The sequence below is a fragment of the Musca autumnalis genome, unplaced genomic scaffold, assembly GCF_047663935.1.
Source record: "Musca autumnalis isolate F117 unplaced genomic scaffold, ASM4766393v1 scaffold_1, whole genome shotgun sequence".
Classification (NCBI taxonomy): domain Eukaryota; kingdom Metazoa; phylum Arthropoda; class Insecta; order Diptera; family Muscidae; genus Musca; species Musca autumnalis.
The window spans coordinates 201941145-201963033 of record NW_027411644.1 but is presented as its reverse complement, the minus strand read 5'-3'; the positions used below and the strand labels follow the sequence as shown (position 1 = coordinate 201963033).

General features: G+C 36.5%; 1 protein-coding gene across 2 annotated transcripts; it reads right to left on the bottom strand.

Annotated features, from left to right (window-relative positions):
* Window positions 1–1548: 1548 nt before the first annotated feature.
* On the bottom strand, window positions 1549–21624 carry LOC141391050 (neprilysin-1-like). 2 transcript variants are annotated; one of them, XM_073963970.1, is made up of 3 exons: window positions 21374–21624; window positions 7929–9165; window positions 1549–2664 (listed from the first exon to the last, which is right to left on the bottom strand). In XM_073963970.1, the coding sequence occupies exons 2-3, from the start codon at window positions 9135–9137 to the stop codon at window positions 1657–1659; spliced, it is 2217 nt and encodes a 738-aa protein (XP_073820071.1). In that variant the 5' UTR covers window positions 9138–9165; window positions 21374–21624; the 3' UTR covers window positions 1549–1656. The 2 variants fall into 2 exon arrangements, with proteins under 2 accessions (XP_073820071.1, XP_073820072.1); XM_073963971.1 differs by having other exon boundaries at window positions 21306–21573.
* Between the last annotated feature and the right edge of the window lie 265 nt (window positions 21625–21889).

Sequence of the window (21889 nt, the reverse complement as noted above, 5' to 3'; positions counted from 1 at the left end):
ACATCAGAAGGGTTGGTCAGATCTCTGAAGCGGTGATTAGTGAAGTCTCTGAAATTCGGCCAATTAGCTTTCCCACAATTGACGAAAATGCGGCGTTCAGAGTTTATGAAATCGAGCGGCCTGCTGGAGGAGACATTTATGGGAAGATGGTCTGATCCAAGAGAAATTACGTGTTGCCAGCAATTCCACGGCAGAGGGTTCTTTCGTACCGTATTGACCCGAAACCATTGTATTTCGGCCAGCGGCTACCAACCCAGCATCAATCCTATGCTTCTACGCAAAGAAACCTACTTTGCCGCTACAACAACAACGGATTGTCAGCTGATGTCATTTGTCAGACCAAGTGACACGATGGTTATGTCTGGCGAACTGTGACATTCTCCGCTAATATTGTTAGGGGCGGCATTATTGTCCGTGCAAAACGTAGAACTATCAATCTGCTCAGCCATCACTATACCTCTCTGTTCGTTTCCGATTGCCCTATAACCTGGAGTACAACTATTTATCTGCGGGATGTATACTCCACAACAGACTGTAGTTCCATACTTGACTGCTACCCCCATAGATTCCATGTACGGGTCATTTGAGCCAGGCTCAAGCGAGACAGGTCTGTATTGAATAGACTGTTGCAATAGGAAAGCTAATCCCCCACCTCCACTTCTGGTGCGATCCTTCCGCAGTACATTGTAACCATCACAACGCTGTAAGCTGCAGTTCTTGTTGAGTTGGTTTCCTGCACCGCCGCGACCATTATATTCTTCCAACTAATCCATAATTTTCTCGATCTTGCCTCAGAGTCCATTGCAATTAAATTGCGAAAAGGAAGATTTTTTTCGGAAACAGCAACGACTGGTGTTAAGTGCTGCTTGTGCAGCTGCTGTTGGGGCGACTGTGTGGGAGTCGTGTATTCAGATGACGACGATGGCTCACTTACGCAGCATGCAGCAACATAGTCCCTGTCATAGTTTCTAGCACGGACGAGTCCAGAGCAACCCCTGAGATGAACCGATTCCCGCCATATATTGTATCTTACCGAAGGTTGAGTGTGGTGGATGCGGATGTAACAAACTGACCACATCCATATTGGTTCTGATTTTTCCTCCGTCCCGGCAAGGACCAAAAGAATACTGATGTGGCAGTTGAGATACCGCCCGATGTGATGTCTTTTAAAGGATTTTTCTACTGTATTGGCTGTAACTTGGTATTTCGGATTTTCAATTAGTAGAAAGCCTCCACGCTTCAAAATAGGTCAATTTTTTGGTATATACCCCATATGAAGGTATGGTTGCCCTTGTCGCTTCATTACGTATACGGAGAATTGTGAGTTATTCATTCTGAATCCCAATTGGCAGTCTCTTAGCGCCCTAATACTCATGATGACTCCCTTGGTGACAACACCTTCTTTTATACTGTTATTATGTTATTTTGTCAAGTTAAATCCAGTCAAGGTCGTTGCTTAAATCAAGCACTCTCAGTTGTAAGGCAGTCCTCTAATATCCGAAGAAAAATATCACCACTTTAACCAATAATTACACTCATAGAGTTCCGTTTGTTTTACTTTTATTTAAAAAAACTTCTATTACAATTAAGTAAAAAAACTAATAAAATTTAAAACGCTAAATAAAAAACTAAATACATAACTAAACTAATTTAATTTCACCAAATTTCACATTTTTCCGACGAAGGATTCATTTTACTTTTCCTCGGACAATTATATGCCTTGGCGAATTCTTCATTGTTTGTGACCATACCCAAGACACGATATTTATCAATTGTATGCTCATCGGACAACTCCTCCCAGTAGTGAGCCTCTTTATATGATGAACACCATAGTTGAGCAGCACCCAAAAAGAATAACTGTTCCGGTGATAAATCTAAACCGGGCATTTGTTCTTCTTTGTAGAAATTCGTTTCAGTTAATTCGGAATTTTTCGACATCTCCTTCATGTAACGACGATATGCCATAAAAGCCATTCGCAAACCTCCACCATCGGCTATGTTTTCATCTTTCGTTAAATTGCCATTAATATTGCGATTAATTTCCGGTATGGAATAATTTTGATAATGTTCAACATAACATGCCGAACGTTCATCGAACACCTTGCCCGATTTTTCAGACCACCAATAATTGTTATTACCAGCACCGTCATAATGCGAACCGATTGTATCAAAACCATGGGTAAATTCGTGGCCCACCAAATAGCCAAGGGTGCCATATTTCAAGGAGTTTGGCCACGATTTATGGAAAGAGGGTGGATGAAGAACACCAGCCATTACATAAATGGCATTATCAATGTTATAGTAGAAAGCATTAATCTGCATACCTAGTATCAAATCTAGGGGTTTCGTATCATTACTCAGCTCTTCATGGTGTAGGCCATTGTAACGGTTCATGGATTGTCTGAACTTTTTTAAATTTAACATATTTAAATCGTAATTGTTTTCTTCGAAGTGAAGATTTTTCAATTCGCCCAATAGGCGTTTAATCATCTCTGTATCTTCGTAGCGTCCAACATATTCCGTCATTGCTGATTCTTTTTGCAATGCCGCATTTCTTGTCGTCTCATCCAACCAATTGGCTTCAGTGAGAATGGTGTGTAGACTTTGTCGAATTTCTTTGATCATTTTCTCCACATCGTTGCGAATTTCATTGTTGAAGAATACCTAAAAGAGTGTAGAGTATTAGTTAAATTGTAATACGACAAGATAAAAAGAATTAGTCGGCTTTGTCGAGAGAGATATGTATATGTACACGCAGAAAAATACATGTTAGAAATATGATTGGATCCAAACAAATATTTGTTTTGGTCTGGTTGCAAACAAATATATGTTTGGATCCAAACATAATTTGTTTGTGTTTATACAAATATATGTTTGCTACATTTTGTTACATATCCCATTTTTATTTGTTTGGTTACCAACATATATTTCTTATGCTAGAACATATTTTTTGGGGAGGGGATTTTTGTCAAAGAGAGTAACGGCAGGGCTCTCGCCGTTGCTGAATGCTGTGTGTTTCGTGCGAAATGGAAAACAAAAAAAGTTTGTTCTTTTTTTCTTTAGTTTGCTAAATGCAATCGTTGAGTATAGACTATAAAGTGAGTGAATAAATCAGTGTTTTGTGTTTTCTTTAAGAAATTGCGATTTTTAGTAAAATAAAAATGCCCAATACATTTTATAATTGGAAAGGTGAATAAAAATATTTTATTGGACAAGGAAGAAATCGCAATTAGTATTGGTAATTACATCAATACATTTTTATATACATACATAATATGTATATTTGAAATATGGAAATACATATTTATTACATTATCATTATTTGATTCCAGATGCCGATTTCCCGCTGATAATTTCAACTTTGAGGAGAATGTGTTTTATTTCACAACTAAGGAAAAGCGTTTAATTTAACAATGTTCAAAAATTGGTGGCCCTGTTTGGCCGACAAAAATATGCATTTGGATTAAAGCTCAACAGTGTTATGGAAAAGGTACCCACAAGTAATTTCAGTTGATTACCGAATCATTTAGAACTTTTGCACCATTATAACAGGAAGAATGCCCACGAAAATCGTAATATCGTTGTAACAGGACCACCGACCGGCAAAAAAGTTGAATTCATTTTTTTGTTTTGCCATATTAAGGCGAAGGTCATTTTATAGTGATATTTGAATTAATTATCTTTCGAGTTGAGCTGTTATGACCTAAGAGGTACATTAAAAAATTAGGAATCGATCGAAGTCCCACACATTCAACCATTACGCTACGTTTCACGGGTTCTTAAGTCCGATCATCAGGCATATTAGAATGTTATTACTTTAGTGGGTGGACGAAGGCTAAGCTTGCAAACTAGCATTTATACCACAAATCATTCGAAAATTGTATATTCGAATCATTTATTTATTTTAATGTCAGCTATTTAATTCCAAGCTTTTCCTATTGTCCGATTTGGCTGGCAACCCCATTTTTTCAATGCTTTATTACAAATATGATTTATGGTATAAATGCGAGTTTCCAAGCTTACCGATGAACCGATACCGCCCATTTTAGGATATCCAAAGTTTACACCAAATCGGTTGCTCCCGAAATATCGCACGTACAATTTTAGCGAATATATTTGAAATTTCGATGGAATATTTAGGCCACAACTTTCAAAATATCAAAAATTGCGATGTAACGTACTATGGGGCTATATGAAGGCGTGGACCTATACCGACAAATTTAGAGGGGAAAGTTGAATACCCCCAACGAAGACTATGTACCAACTTTCAGCCATTTCGATGGATTATTGTGGTAACAACCTTCAAAATACCGAAAATCGGGAGGTACCGTTCTATGGGGGCTATATTAAGGCGTGAACCGGTACGGAAATTTCTGTGGAAAAGTTTTCTACCCCCAATGAAGACAAAATACCAAATTTCAGCCATTTCGGAGGAATATTGAGAGCACAGCTTGCAAAATACCGAAAATCGGGAGGTATTGTTAATGGGGACTATATGAAGGCGTGGATCATATGTAATCATATATTTTGTACCCCAAATGAAGACTAAATTCCAAATTTCAACAAATTCGGTGGAATATTGATGCCATAAACTTCAAAATACCGGAAATCCGGAGGGCCGTTCTATGGGGGCTATATCAACGCGTCGACCTATACCGACAAATTTCATATGGAAAGTTTTATACCCCCAAAGAGGCTAAATACCAAATTTTAGCCATTTCGGTGGATTATTGCGGTCGTAACCTTTAAAATACCGTAAATCGGGAGGTACCGTTCTATGGGGGCTATACGAAGGCGTGGACCTATACAGACAAATTTCTGGGGGACGTTGTATACCCCAATGAAGACTAAACACAAAATTTCAGCTATTTCAGAGGAATATTGAGTCCACAACCTTCAGAATACCGAAAATCGGGAGGTACCGTTTTATGGGGGCTATACGAACACGTGGACCTACATATACCGACAAAATTCTGGGGTAAAGTTTTATACAACGAAGACTATGTACCAAAATTCAGCCATATCGGTGTGATAATGAAGCTAAAAGCTTAAAAATACCGAAAATCGTATATTACCTTTTTATGGGGGCTATATCAGAACGTGGACCGATATAGCCCATTTGCAATACCAAACATCCTAGGAGTAATATAAACTTCTATATCGAATTACAAAACTCTATCTTAAAAATTGCGAGCTGTATCTTGATTTCAAAAGACAGACGGACGGGCGGACAGACGGACATGGTTATATCGGCTTAGATTTTTACCCTGATCAAGAAGATACATACTCCGATGAATATTTCGATGTGTTACGAACGGAATGACACATTTCACAAACAAATGACAAATTTAATTATACCCTCCATCTTGGTTAGCATTCACATCAGTGTGAATGCTAACCAAGCATGTCTGATTGGCTCGTTGGTCGTTAGCGCTAACATTTGCATACCTCGCTGGCGCCGCATAGCTTACCACAGACCGGCCTATTGCTTTGTAAGAGGTCAACAGCCGCAAGTGCTGTAGACCAGCGACATGAGGACCTTTGTGAACAGTGTGGCACTGGATTTAGCTGCGGATATTTTCATATTCCTCAGGTGGAAGAACTGCACTAGGTCAGGTAAGTAGGCAAGATCGTACAATCATCCACATACATGCCATCTGTTGTTGAGGAGGATGCAGGGGAGTCTCGTATTCCGACAACGACTAAGAATCGGACGAATTATGTATTGCCGGGCCTATGAACAACAACTTGTAGTGTTAGATGCTGCGATTGTTGTTGTTGGGGAGGCTGCGGAGGCGTCTCGTATTCCGAGAACGACGAAGAATCAGACGAATTATGTATTTCCGGGCCTCTGAACAACAACTTATAGTGTTAGATGCTGCGTTTGTTGTTGTTGGGGAGGCTGCGGAGGCGGCTCGTATTCCGAGAACGACGAAGAATCGGACGAATTATGTATTTCCGGGCCTCTGAACAATAACTTGTCGTGTTAGATGCTGCGTTTGTTGTTGTTGTGGAGGCTGCAGGGGCGTCTCGTATTCTGACCACGACGAAGAATCGGGCTACGAAGTTGGAGACTCACTGAGAGATGTTATGGCGCATCAAGCAGCAATACACCTATCGCAGTAATCCCGGGTGCGAATAAGGCCAGAGCACCCACGAGAATTCACCCATTCTCTACATCCATTACATCACGCCATTGTTGACATGGATATGGAAAACGGAATAGATACATGGGTTCATCTCTGTGCCGGCACTGACCAAAAGAGCTCGGAGCAGACGTTCTGGGACAAAATACCTCTCCCACGATTAAAAAAAAAATACACGGACACAAACACATAGTTGTTGAAGCGACCGGTCCTGGTCAAAGATTCCTCCGAGTCAATCCCGTTCATAGAACCGGCCACGGTGGAATTGGGGATAAAATGTGATGATGTTGACTGACAACAAGCTACGAGGGCTGTACGAAAACTATTTGGCCTAGGCCACGCTGCGTGTTGCCAAGTGCCATTTGAATTTGTTTTGGACAGTTGGACAATTTTACGGAATATACGTATTCACGTATTCACGTATTTGTCATACAACCTTGTGTTGTGTTGTTTACAGTGACTTGAAAAAATCACTTTGCAAAAAAAACGAATTTACTTGGGAACATTTTCGTCCGATAATTGTTCACAACATTCGACGTGGATAATCACAGCAAGAGTGCATCGATCAAATTAAATTTTTGTATGTTGATAAAGGACCATCCTATAGCACTATGAAAAACTGGTTAATTGGATTCAATCGTGGCCGACACTAGCCAAAAAACGAAGGTTCACGCCATGCGTGAACTGATAACACAATGCAACACTGAAAATGCAAACAACTTCTGCTATGCAATTTTTGAAAGTACATATGGAGACTATAAAAACCCTAGTAGGGTTTTGTCCTGTCAGATCCAGTTCGGATTTTATGGCCTCATCTAAACCGGGCTAAAACTACACTTCTTTGCATTTATCGGACCTTTATCTCAGAAATGATTAGAAATTTGGCCTTGCTGTCTTTGGCAATATTGTAGCCCTAAAGTAGAACTTATCTTTTAAGCCGACCACATAAGAAAAAATCCATTTAAGACATCAAAATCAATAAAATATAGAAAATTTACATAATAGCTGAAATTCTGGTCAGTATCAGCTAAACTATTGGGTGTTGAAACAAGTAGCCTTTTGCAAAAATGTTCCAAATAAAGTTCTCAGCAATTCTTCAGAACATTCTGAAACTCCAAAATGCTTACTTCATGTTGTTTCAGCCATATTTTGCATCATATCTTTTACAACACGTATTTCAAACACAGTTCACACCAACAGTTTATTCTTGCATTTCGGATTTCACCACATTATTGACACATTTATTAAATCGCAGTTGAAAAATATACTCAAAACAACGTGATAGAGGCATTTTACAACAACGACATGTTCTGAAGAGTTGTGTTTTACATTCCAGCCAATATTTTTCCACAAGAAAACAATAAGAAACAATTAACGGTTTTGGATATATGGTGCAAAATGTATACAAATTATGGAAATTTTCCATATTTTATAAAATTTGAGGCAATAAATGTAGTTTTTCGAGTTCATTATTTTTCTAAATATTTTATTATTGCCCTTATCTACAAATTTGCTTCAGAGGTCAGATGAAGATTCACATAAGTTTCAGAGATATAGCCCATAATTGCGGTAAAAAGTCAATATTTAACCATGTTTAGATGGAGCCATAAAATCCAAGCTGGATCTGACAAAACAAAACCCTTACTTTAATTTGTAGAAAGTGGCCAGTCACTTGCCATTACGAACTATCGGAATCCTTCTCTACCAACTTTGTTGCCTAGTAAAGGTAATCTCTCGTCTGTAATAAATAAATACACACAAATATGAATGCTTCTTACTCACCTTCATGTATAAATGGTCAAAGAAAAAACTCATCGTTCCTTTGATTTGAGCAATGCAAAAATCTTTTTGAAACTGAACATCCTTGAGACGGGCATCCATGTGATAGAGAAATTTCATTGCCAAGTAATTAGCTACAGCCTCCTTGTGCTCTGCACATATTTTATTTAATTTATAATACAAATAGGTGCATGGCCTTTCATCTTCATCATTCAAATCGGTTTTGCCCATCCAGGCAATTTGATTATAGGTCAACCATTGATTAACTACAGCTTCGACGACCTCTTTGTCCAACTTTTCCGATAAAGCTCTACATGTATATTCATTTTCATCAAATTCCTCGACGATACTCAATGCTGCTTTCAAAAATTCAAATATTTCACTGATAATAGATTCTCGCTGCTCTGCTGACTCCACCTCATACACCGCCAGTATGTCATTCATACGCTGCCAATTAACTGTATAGGCATTCGATGAACTATTCTTAATGTTATCATAGTGAAGTTCAATGTCAAAACCAAATTCGGGAATTTGAAAGTAGGGGGGAAATGGGTATTGTGGTATTATACCCTCTTTAATTAAATTGCTGAGACCATAATTACTCATGTGGGCACTCATATTAAGCCAATTAAATTCCGAGGCATTCCAATCGGATTGGACGGCTGGGAAGCCACCAATTTTCTTGATAACTTTTAAATATTCCTCTGACTTTTTCATGGGATAAATTTCACTCTCCAAACAATTGTTGTAGAATTGTTGTGCCAGCTTAAATTCTTCCGAATATTCGGGGGCAAAGTCATCAATATGTGGCCATGCTAATATAATTTCGGCCAAATCATCCAACTTGTAGCTGATATCAAGTAGACTATTACGTTTGTGTTCAGCCTGTCGTGGCTTTATCGTATTCTTCCAATTGCCACAGGCATACTCGTAGAAATCATCACATGGCTCTATGGAACGGTTCATATACGTCAACATTTGGGCAGCATATTGTTGGCGATAATCTTTGTCTTTGTCTATCAGTACTGAGTTTGCGACATCATTGTCGTTATCATGCAAGATTTCACTTTCGTTTGAGACGTCGTCTAGGGGAAATGAGAGTGCAGGCGTTGACGTTGACATTGGCTTTGTCAAACAGATAACTAAAATTCCCATAAAGATGACAACAGCAAATATTCTTTCCATCGTCATTCGCATCATCATCAGCTTCATCGTTATTTATTGTTGCGTTTAAATATGCCTAAAAATACAGACTGTAGTTTACTTTAAGATTTTAAAATGAAAATAAACGAAGAAATCGAAACTTTTTACACCATCTCCAATTTACACTTTTACACTGGGGCTACTTTTTTAAGTTACTTGACCTCTATCAGACGATTCCCCATAATGCTTCTACTATGGATTAAGAAAAAGAAGCTAGTCGCTTCGCCTATAGCTAAACACCCTCAGTCTTTGATCCCTTATTTATAACTTCTAGAAACCTACTAGGCAATTTTCCTCGCGGCAATTGTCAGTTTCATGGATAGAGAGGTGAGACATATAGTAACCATCTGGGTGACCCAAAAAACAAAATTTCTTTTTTTTGGATTTTCTAACACCTAAATTTTTCCACTTGATCCATAAACTTTATAAATGAAATTTTTAACCACCAATGTTAACAATGGATGATGCTGCGAATGCCATCAGGAACGTTAAATCATCCAAAGCGTTGGGCCCTGATGGAATTTCCATGCTGATGCTGAAACAGATGGATGAGCCGGGAGTGAAGTGTCTCACTACAGTTCTCAACTTGTCGCTAGCCGCATATTTTGGCAGAAACAAAAAATATTTTGACCAAATTTTATAAAATGTTTGTAAAAAATATTCAAATTTATTTTGGGAGTTAGTTTAGGAATGTGTAGGCAAAATTGGTCGGAGTTATTAATCTATTTTAGTTAAATTTCACGCAAAAACGCATTTTTATTATTGTAATCACTGCCTGAATACATGCCAACATCTTGCGGAAGATATGAAAGACGTTCAAATGAATTTTGTGTTCTTTTAATTGGGGAATATGTATTTGACCCAAAAAAAAAACAAAATTTCGTTTTTTTTTGGATTTCCTACCCTCTAAATTTTTTCCATTTGATCCAAAAACCTAATATATGATAATTTATGGCGATTGGTTAACGTTAACCCGTGCCACCAGAGGGATTTTTGTTTCCTTAGTAATATGAATGGGGCCAAAGGTGAATTTATGGTCCGATCGATGAAAAAACTTTACCAGTTCATTATTGTGGCTATAAAACGACTACTACAGAAAATTTCGAAAATAGGATCAGCTTTTGATATAGCTATATAGGGTTCAAAATACCTAAAATCGACCAAATATGCATATTGGAGCGGGTGACGCAGGGGATGAAAGATACCAAGGAACGGTCCTGACCGGCTTTAACATGGCAAAGTCCAGGATTTATCTTGGTCCCTCTTTCATCTCCGTGGTGTCACCTGGGGTAGCTGCCTTTAACACCCGTTAAAGGTAGTGAGCTAAAATGTGCCGCGCGTTCACCCATAAGAACGTTAAAAGCTAGAAAAAGCAGCCTACTATGAAAAAACAAATGAAAAGAAAAACAAAACCCCTCAAAAGTTGACGACCCCCGCAAACGTTTTAAGGACCATGATCTGCGAATCTGCACCTGGAATTTTCGCGCTCTTTATAGAGAAGGTGCAGTTTACGCATTGGCAGATGTACTTGAAAAGTACAAGGCCGACATTATTGCCATACAGCTTTATTTGCGCTCATGCTCCCACTGAAGACAAGGACGAACTGACCAAAGATATATTTTATGAGCGCTTAGAAGAAACATATGACCGTTGTCCTGCCCATGACATTAAAATTATTCTAGGTGATTTTAATGCCAAAATTGGAAAGGAAAATATCTTTGGCCTAACCGTCGGAAAATTCAGTCTTCACATTGAAACATCTGACAATGGTATGAGGCTGATAGACTTCGCAGCGGCAAAAAACATAGTAGTTAGCAGCACCAGATTTCAACATTTCGACATCCATAAGGGCACCTGGCTGTCTCCAGATCAGAAAACAAGAAATCAAATTGATCATGTTGTGATAAATGGAAGACATTCATCGAGCGTGTTGGATGTGCGTTCGTTCCGAGGAGCAAACATAGACTCGGATCACTACCTTGTTGCAGCAAAGGTACGCATCCGGTTAAACGTATCAAACAAAGTACGAACAGACACAACACGAAAGTTAGACATCGGTAAGCTGGAATCACAACAGATAGCTACAGCATATTCCACTCAACTAGCCCAATTGCTTAATCAAAGCACTCCTCATCCCGATAACATATCAGCGCAATGGCAAAGTATTGCCCACTCCATGCAAGCAGCCGCGATATCCATACTTGGATACCAGAGACCTCCACCAAGGAATCCATGGTATGATCAGGAGTGTCGTGCTGCTACCGAACAGAAAAATGCGGCATATAGGGCTACTCTACACAGAAAAAAATATTTCAAGAATTTTTACATATTTTCGTTCGTGGTGTAGTTTTTTCATACTGTACAGGTACCTCACATAAGATACATGTGCAGTTTCTTATTTCCATCCAAAAGCCACTATTTTTTCAAAAATATGTAAGATTTTCATGAGATACAAAATCATTTTCTTATGTTTCCCTATATTCCACTATTTTATCTCATATTTCCTCTCTTGGTTGGTAAATGCTCTCAACTTTGTTCTCGTCGTCTCACCATCGTATTGACAATGTATCAACAAACCACAACACAACCCCCACTATCGTCTCACCATGACATTGAGACTATACCCTGTCGGACTTTTATTAACGAATTGATAAAATGATTGATAACACTACTCAACAAAATTAAAAAAGTTGAATGTTTTAACCGAAGTTGTTGTTGTTTCTAAATGAAATCGGCGAGCTATTTTCAAAGCTGGTCACGGTTTTTCTCCATCAGCTCTTGTTCTTGAGATATAGCTCAAAAGAAATATTTTTTGCGGGTTTTTCGACACTAATATTTTAAGAAGATGTTATATGCTCAATACCAAACGTTTTTTGAAAAAATTATGGCGAATATATATCAAAAAATATAGAAAACATACGATGAATCTTGTAAAAATTGCATATTTTGGGTACTTTAAGCTGTAATTACGTCATCGGGGGAAGTCATAGGAGCTTCATATGGCATTCCGGATATGCTCAGGGTGTCTACTATATAGTCCTGTATTAAAATATATAATATAAAGTTCATAGCGCCCACGATTCGCCCATAACCTAAAAATCGTCATGAAGACTGCTAAAGGGAAATCATTTACCTGTGATATCATTACCAAATATGCCATTTACTTTTCAATGGCAGTCTTCATGACGATTTTTAGGTTATGGACGAATCGTGGGCGCTATGAACTTTATATTAAATATTTGAATACAGGACTATATAGTAGACACCCTGAGCATATCCGAAATGCCATATGAAGCTTCTATGACTTCCCTCGATGACGTAATTACAGCTTAAAGTACTCAAAATATGCAATTTTTACAAGATTCATCGTATGTTTTCTATATTTTTTGATAAATATTCGCCATAATTATTTCAATGAACGTTTTGTATCGAGCGTACAACATCTTCTTAATATATTAGTGTCGAAAAAATCCGCAAAAAATATTTGTTTGTATCCGAAAATAACGAAATTCTGGGTAAAACTCGTAAAAACCGATTTTGAGCTATATCTCAAGAACAAGAGCTGATGGAGAAAAATCGTGATTTCATTTAGAAACAACAACAACTTCGGTTGAAACAAAAGTCGTGTTGACCAGTGTAATAGATCGATAATTTTTAAACTGACTAAAAACTGGCTGAAAAGTTATCTAGAGATGAACCACTTTGAAGAGAAAAAAATTTTCGGCAATTGTCCATGTCTACATAACTTTTCGACCAATATAAATTTAGTCGAAAAGTTATCTAGAGATTAACCACTCTGAAAACAGAAACATGTACCTTCTGCAAAGTATTTGTGTTTGTCGAAAAATAAGGCACAAATGTATAAATAATTCGCACTTGCTTTTTCTTAACATTCTTCGTATAAATGCAGCATCCAGTTATAGAATCCAGTGTTGATGGACTGAACATATTCGTACATATTACTCATATTATTCTGGAATTAAAAAGGAACACAAAGGAAATATACAAATTTGCCTCTTCTTCCCTCTAACAAAAAATTATAGACAAAGAGAGGGAGAGAGAGAATATGAATAGTCAAAAATAAAAAACACACAGAAACAAAAATTGTTTTTTCACATTATGTTTTAAGCTGACTACAAATAGGCAAAAAAGAAGTTAGTTTATTATCAGTCGAAAAGTAATCTGGCGTTGGACAATACCGAATACTCAGGCGCTCATCGCCTTTTAAAATTAGTCAGTTGGCATAAGGGAAAATAATCGATAAAATGCCACTTATGTTTAAAAAATCTAGCTTTATGTGAGCTTTAAATCGGCCACAGTCCCTACAGGGTATCAACAAACCACACCACACACATACCCAACACAACAACATACCGAAACTACGTAGCAACCATTTCGTTGTTACCCTGCAGGGACTGTGGCCGATTTAAAGCTCACATAAAGCTAGCTTTTTTTTTTAAACATAAGTGGCATTTTATCGATTATTTTCCCTTATGCCAACTGACTAATTTTACAAGGCGATGAGCGCCTGAGTAGTCAGTATTGTCCAACGCCAGATAACTTTTCGACTGATAATAAACTAACTTTTTTTTTGCCTATTTGTAGTCAGTTTAAAACATAATGTTTTCAAAGTGGTTCATCTCTAGATAACTTTTCAGCCAGTTTTTAGTCAGTTTAAAAATGATCGATCTATTATCAATCATATTATCAACTGGTTAATAAAAGTCCGACAGGGTAGTTAACTGACAAACCAATCAACTACAGTGCGTTTGGTGTCGAAAAAACAGTGTTTGGGGCTCTATAGTTCGCAAATACAAATTTTCAATTTCTTTAATATAAAGCCAACATCTAATATCTGAACCTAGTGCTGATAGACTCAACATGTATGTACATATGGTTCGTATTGTTCTGCTATGTTCACAAGACGATAACAACTACAGTGAAAATCATTAAAAGAAACGGTAAGTTACAATAATACAAAATAAAAGAATTAATAAAAAAATTGTCTCTGGTTTGGTTGGTGGTGTGTGGCGGTTGTTAGCCCAACAATAACAAAAACAACAAAGCGTAAATTTTTTTTTTCAATTTCTCAGAAAAAAAAAAACAGTATTTTTATTTGCTTTATGAAAGGCGTTCATGAAATGCAGAAATTTGAACTTTGGCAAGACTTTATGACCACTATTCCTGAAATGCAGTAATTATTTTTTTCTGTGTACAATCTGTACCAACACGTTGCGCACGAGAGGGGTATCGGGAGAAAAGGAGAGAGGAGAAACGTCTTTTCCGCAGGAAAAGAGGAAGATGGAAAAGCGGGATTGTGAAAAAATCGAGATGTACAGGAACCAGAATGAAGTCCGAAAATTCTACCAAAGAGTCAAGCATCAAACTGATGGCTTTGGTATCGGCACATCCTCCTGTAGAGACCAGCAAGGTAATTTGGTAACTGATATAGATAGTGTGCTCAGGATATGGAAAGAACATTTTTCAAAACTGTTGGTATCCAATAGCAGCGAAGACGACGAAGATACCACAGACCCAATCCCAGAAGATGGTATTGAATGTATACCGCCCAGCCAAGATGAGGTAAAGACAGCAATAAATCGGCTGAAGAATAATAAGTAGACATCGGATTTTGCATATTTGCATATTTTTATTAATAAAGATACGAAAATTCTGATTGGACCAAAATTCGTTTTGAAGAAAACTGAATGCAATGACAGGCTCATATTTTTTATTTTTTTGCATATTTGCATATTTTGCATATGCACAAAATAGGCAAAAAAATATGCAAAATATGCAAAAAAATATGCAAAATATGCAAAAAATATGCAAAATATGCAAGTAATTTTTTTGACGAAAATCATCAAATTAATTTTGGAAAGTCATTAAAAAGTGTTGTAAATTAAGTTTATTACCGTTAAACGTCGATTTCTTAACAGATTATTATGTTAGTAATTATTATTCCGCCACAGCAATAAATCTGGACTAAAAGACTTAGAAAATTTCCTATAACCCAACCTTCTTATTACAACATAAGTTGCTTTCTAATACAAATTTGTTCAAAAACTCAATCAGAAATGTCAAAATGAACGTATCCAAATATGTCGATAGTTTCTGCTCGGCCAAAATTGTCTGACAGAAAGACAAATGAGCTAGAAATTAAGACTAAGAAAATATTGAATATTACGCAAAATTTTTCATATTTTACTAAAAACATATAACATATAAAAACATATACAGGGCAATCATGAATATTTCCCTCTGAATTTGCCGCACGGAAAATAATTTTAAATGGTGAAATTCTTTTAAAATCAACATTTGCTAAAAGTTGAAAACTACTAGATTCGCTTCATTATGGCGTATTCTACTCGAAAGGACAAAAATATTCGCTTTTTGGGCATAAATATGGAAATAAACAATTGTGAAATTGGGGAAAGGAAAAAAATTCCGCACGGAATTTTTATTCATGATTGCACTGATAACTATATTTTAATAACGTAAGGGTATTATGTCTTAGGGAATGAGTTCCTTTTGATGATCTGCATAGATTCGTACTTATCCATCTGGCCATGTCTTTTTGAAAACAAAGTACTGGTCACATTTATAGACCAATTCGCATAAAAATTGGAGATTTTTTGACCCTATGGCGATCCCTATTTATTTTGGTAAGAATCGATTCAGATTTGGATATTGCTCCCATATAATCTAATCAGTATAATCTCGATAATCCCTACACCACAGGATCAACGAATAGTAAAGAAAATAAATTATTTTTTATTATTATATCACTTGTGGTAGTTACATCATAATAATTGCTAATACCGAACTTTTAAATAAAATAAAGAAGTAAAAAGTGCTCTACGTGTAAAAAATAGTAAAATTTTTCTACACGACAATCCGGACATTTTTATTGGCATTGCCCGTATTTGTTCCTTTCCTTACTTTTTACTAATTTACCATGCAACAAGACTCAATTTTCATAAATTACAGAAAGATCCAATCAGATTGTGAAGGTAGACCTAGAAATATGACGTTTTTAAAGTTTACATCAGGATGTAAGCGAAACAAGGGGAAGATGTGAAATTTCATTTTTTTTTGGAAATTAAGATTCCTTGAAATCTTTGCCCTTTAGGTGCATAGTGCCTTTGGCAACTTTAATAACAGTATTGCGTAGAATATTTTTCTTAATATATTTATTTATATCCTATACAACAAGACAATTGTTTTATAAAAGGTGTTATATCCTTGTACTCGCTAATTTTTACTAAATGTTGCTGAAACAATTTTTACAGCAACTTCTCCATTAAACAACTGTCAAAATTCGAAGCAGTTGTAATAATTAGTACAAATTATCGAGTACACGGGCAGGTATAAGTTAACTGATTGTGTATACAAAAGGGTTATGACTTTTCGACAGTAGCAGGAATGAATGAACTATATTTTTTAGCATTCCAAATGCTTTTCTAGCAGAAATGTCTGAGTGGTTTTGCCATGTTAAAGATAATTCAAAGGTTTTTTGACTTATTTTACCACTCTCACGCTACTGTATGGTTTTCCTGAGTGATGCCATTTTGCACTAATCATTGGGTGTTCTTCATTTTGCTTATTATTCGTCGTGGATGGGTTAACAATAATGCATTACTTTTCGAAAAGGGGTGAACATTTCCCAATTCTGCATTAAGCGGTTGTATGCGTACAATATAGATCGATATTAGAAAATTATGTATTTTTAGTGAAATAAACTAAAACCATGTCATTAATATTAAAGCGGCAGTTAGAGCATTTTTCCAAAGAACAAAAATTGCCAATTTATGCCGGTATATACTGAATAAAGGACTAAACACTATAAAATATATTCAAATCTTCTTCTAAGTATAGTTATATTCCAGAACCTGGAATCGTAAATGGTACTCTAGTACTTTTTCCCATTTTGCGCTAAAAAACTAACCTTTTTTCCAAAAATTGCGCTTTTATCTAAACAAAAATTGCGATGACTAACTCTAGCTCCTTTGTTTTTCTGCTAGACAATTTTGACCGAGTATAAACTAGCACCATATTTGGACACGTTGATTTTGAAATTTTTGATTGAGTTTTTGAAATTTTTCCATTACCAACATTTGTATAGGAAGCAGATTTATTGCTACGGCGAAATATCTAGAGAGTCTCTATAACATATTAATCTGCAAAAAACTATGTTAAACGGCAAAAAAACTTAATTTAGAAGGCTTTTTTGATGATTTTCCAAATTTAATTGACTATTTTCGTCAAAAAAACACTTGCATATTTAGCATATTTTTTTCATATTTTGCATATTTTTTGCATATATTTTGCATATATTTTGCATATTTTTTGCATGTTTTTGATATGACCCCAAATATCGAAAAATTGACCCTCAAAACGCCTAGATCCAAAATTTGAGTCCAATCGGATAAGAAATAAAAAACATGCTAAAATCCGATGTCTAATAATAAGGCAGTAGGAGCCGATGGCTTACCAGCCGAGCTGTTCAAACCCGGAGGCGACACGCTGATAAGATGAAATCATCAGCTAGTTAGCACCATCTGGCAGGAAGAACGAGTACCCGACGATTGGAACCTGAGTATCCACAAGAAAGGAGATACGACTGTATGCTCTAACTATAGGGGCATAGGTCTACCCCCTATTGCCTACAAGATCGTGTCAGGGATATTGTGCGAACGACTAAAGCCTAAGGTCAACGAGATAATTGGACCATACCAATGCGGCTTTAGACCTGGTAAGTCCACCATTGACCAGATATTTACCCTGCGGCAAATCCTGGAGAAGACCCAAGAGATGTCGATTATAAAGCAGCCTTCGACAGACCGCTGCGTTCAAAGGTATTCCAAGCCATGTCTGAATTTGGTATCCCGGCAAATCTCAACCGGCTTTGTAAAATGACTTTAACTGACACGAGATCCTCAGTTTAAATATGAAAGAACCTCTCCGAAGAGTTTTGTACCAAAAGAGGTTTCAGACAAGGAGACAGCCTTTCGTGTGATCTCTTAAACATCCTGCAGGAAAAGGTTATACGAGATGCAAACGTCAAAAGAAGTGCCACAATCTACACCAATAGCCACATGTTACTTGCTTATGCGATGAATAGACATCATGGGACGATCAGTAAAATAAGTAACTGATGTCTTTATGAAGTTCGAAGGAGAATCTGCCAGACCCACTGACGGTAAACGGCGAGAAGACCAAGTTAATGGTGTCGACGCGTCCATTGAGCACGGACCAACTGTGGAAGTTGGTCCCTATAATATTGAGGTAGTAAAATACTTCGTCTACCTCGGCACCTCCGTAAACACAACAAACGACATCAGTTGTGAAATAAAAAGAAGAATTGTATTGGCCAACAGATGCTACTTTGGTTTAAGTAAGCAGTTTAAGAACAAAGCCACATCTGGTCAAACAAAAATAATGCTCTACAAAACACTGATACTACCCGTGCTGATGTATGGCTCTGAAGCCTGGGTACTTGCGCAAGTAGACATGGCAGTGCTTTGTGTGTTTGAGAGAAAAATTCTTTGAAAGATCTACGGACCAATCTGCGTTGACGGTGAATATCGAAGTTGCATGAACCACGAGCTGTATCTGCTATACAACGACATCAATATATTTAAACGTATCGAGATGGAGCGATTGCGTTGGCTAGGCCATATCATAAGAATGGGCGAAGATGAACCTGCTAAAAAGGCGTATAAATATGAACCGCTTGGCGGTGCACGCAGAATTGGCAGGCCAAGGAATAGATGGCGCAAACAAGTGGATGAAGAGATGAAAAGGCGCGATATTCCAGAGTGCGAAGCAACAAATAGAGAGAATGTGAAATCTTTTCTTTGTTCGGCCTATGGAACAAATGTTCTGTAATGGGCCAGCTACGTAAGTAAGTATGCATATTGGAGCTATATCAAAATCCGATCTGATCTTTTGTAGAAATCGTTTTTAGCCACAACAATGGACTGGTAAAGTTTTTTCATCGATCGAACCATAATTGTGGCATTTAGAGAATTTTCTTGAAAATGCACCTTTGCCCATACAAATTACCAAGGAAACAAAGATCGCTATGCCGGCACGGGTTAACGTAACCCGATCGTCATAAAATTTCATATATAATGTTTTTGAATCAAATGGAAAAAATAAAAAAAGAAAAACATTTTGTTTGTGTCACTCTACTAGACATTTACCAAGATTTAGTTTGGCGGCTGCGGTGTTGCATCGTCTATAGTTTATATATAATTGTTCCACAAACATCCCAGACGGGACAAGGGGAGACTTCTCTCATATCAATGAGTGCAACCCGATTCATATTAGCTCAATGATATGGGACCTACTGTTTATCGCCGAGTCTGAACGGCGTGTCTTACGACACCACCCTCAGTGGGCGCCCTCTGCTCAAAGTGGTTGATCTCTAGATGACGTTTCAACCAGTTTGTAGTCAGTTTGAAAGTAATCGATTTATTATCAACCATTTTATCAACTGATTGATAAAAGTCCGACAGGGGAGAGAGCGAAATTTAATATTAATTTTTTTTTTGATTTTCATTTACTTATTTCAATACAATTTAAACATAAATGTTGTCTAAAATAATCAATAATCCAAATTAATAAATTTAGTTAACAAAGAATTGCATAAACGTTGATTTGTTGAAATTGACACCAACTATAAAGTTGCCTAATGCTCATGACTGGTATACATCATATAAACGTACCTTACGATTTTACATATTTTAATGGTTGTACACTTAAACGACAAAGTTTTTTTTTATTGAAACGTCTATCCCCTAAATTATTGTCCATTTGATCCAAAAACCGTATATATAAAATTTTATGGCGATCGGTTAACGCTAACCAGTGCCACCATAGGGATCTTTGTTTCCATAGTAATTTGTATGCGCCCAAAGGTGGATTTTCAAGAAAATTCTCTAAAATCCGTATTTATGGTCCAATCGATGAACATTTTTAACCAGCTCATTGTTGTGGCTAAAAAACGAATCCTACAAAAAATTGTGAAAATCGAATCAGATTTTGATATAGCTATATGGGGCCCTAAATACATAAGATCGGCCAAATTGACCTATCGGAGCTACACCAAAATTCGATCCGATTTTCACAATTTTTTTGTAGAATTCGTTTTATAGCCACAACAATGAACTGGTAACAATTTTTCATCGATTGGACCATTAATGCAGATTTTGGATAATTTTCGTGAAAATTGTACCCTAAATTACTATGGAAACAAAGGTTTTCATAATAAGGTTTTTGGATCAAATGGAAAAAATGTAGGCGGTAGGCGTTTTTCGGATTTTGAATGGGTAAACAACATCGATGTCCCATTTGGATATTTTTCAGTTAGCATATTCCACTTCTTCTAGAAATACGCTTTGACGTGACGGATGAGCTTAAGGCCCAACCCCAATTACCTCGTCGTTTGCTTTGTTCGCTTTCCTCTTTGCAATTCCGCCACCGTTCACCTTTATAATTTGGCTTCAAAACACCAACAAATCAAACAAAGATTGATTGAGTTTTGGCCTTTAGTACTTTCCATTTTACTTCAGTACAACTCTTGGTGGAGGGTATAAAAAAATCGTACCGGCCGAATATAAGCCGTTCTTACTTATGATTTCGATCAAAAATTTTTATTTACAAGCTATTGTGGATTCGACCAGACTGAATACAGAGTTTATTTATCTCAACATTGTATGCATTGTTTTGATTGATAAATAGACGATATGGGACAAATTCTTATCTTCCAAACATGTTGATTCTTATCTCCACATACTTACATACATGTATGCATGTTAAATTTAATTGCGCGCACAGGAGATTTTAATTTGATCCCATTATTTTCAACATGTATAATATTTGCATATGAAGCTTTTTTTGAAAAGAGATAAGAAAAATAAAACGTGATGTCAGAAAATATGGGATTCACATTTTTGTTGGACCATTTAGCAATGAACATTAATGAGGATTTACTGCCTAAGCAAGGGATTTTTTATGATTTTATGCGTTTTTTAGTTGCCACATTAAATTTTATATACGACAATTTGAAAAGAGGATTTTAATCAGCGTTTATTGCTTTCTTGTAAATTTTAAATAGGAAATGGTGTACCCAAATGTATTCACAATCTTTTTGATTTACAGTTTACACACAATTTTGTTAATCCACTGAACACTTAACCGCCAAACATAAGCAATTCGTTCCTATATCAATTTCTTACTTTTTCACATTGATTTGTTATTTGTTGTGATTTTAATTTGTGTTCATCGATCTTTACATAAAGTTTAAACTTTGTTTTACTTGACTTGGTTCTTAATGTTAATATGACTATTTGTTTGTTTTGGTTTGGTTTCCACGTTTTTCTCGTGCGTTTCGCTACAGCGTTAAACGGCTACTGATATGCCTAAGAGAATCTTTTCTAATTCCACGAATCTGTATCAATTTCAATACAACAAAAATAACGAAAAACACAATTATTCTAATCTCTTTCTTTTCGAATAGAATATCGCAAACTTAAACATGGCATGTGTTGTGAATGGCGGCGTTTTGTTTGTAAAAACAAACATATTTACAATATGCACCCTACATTAGGCAATGGAAGGCAAACATGCATATATTATTTGCAAACATGCATATATTAATTAAAAAAAATTAAGTAACAGTGTTTTATTTATAAATGCACTTAAAACTAGAAAATAATTTTTCATGATGGAATCTCTCAAATAAAACGCTTGCA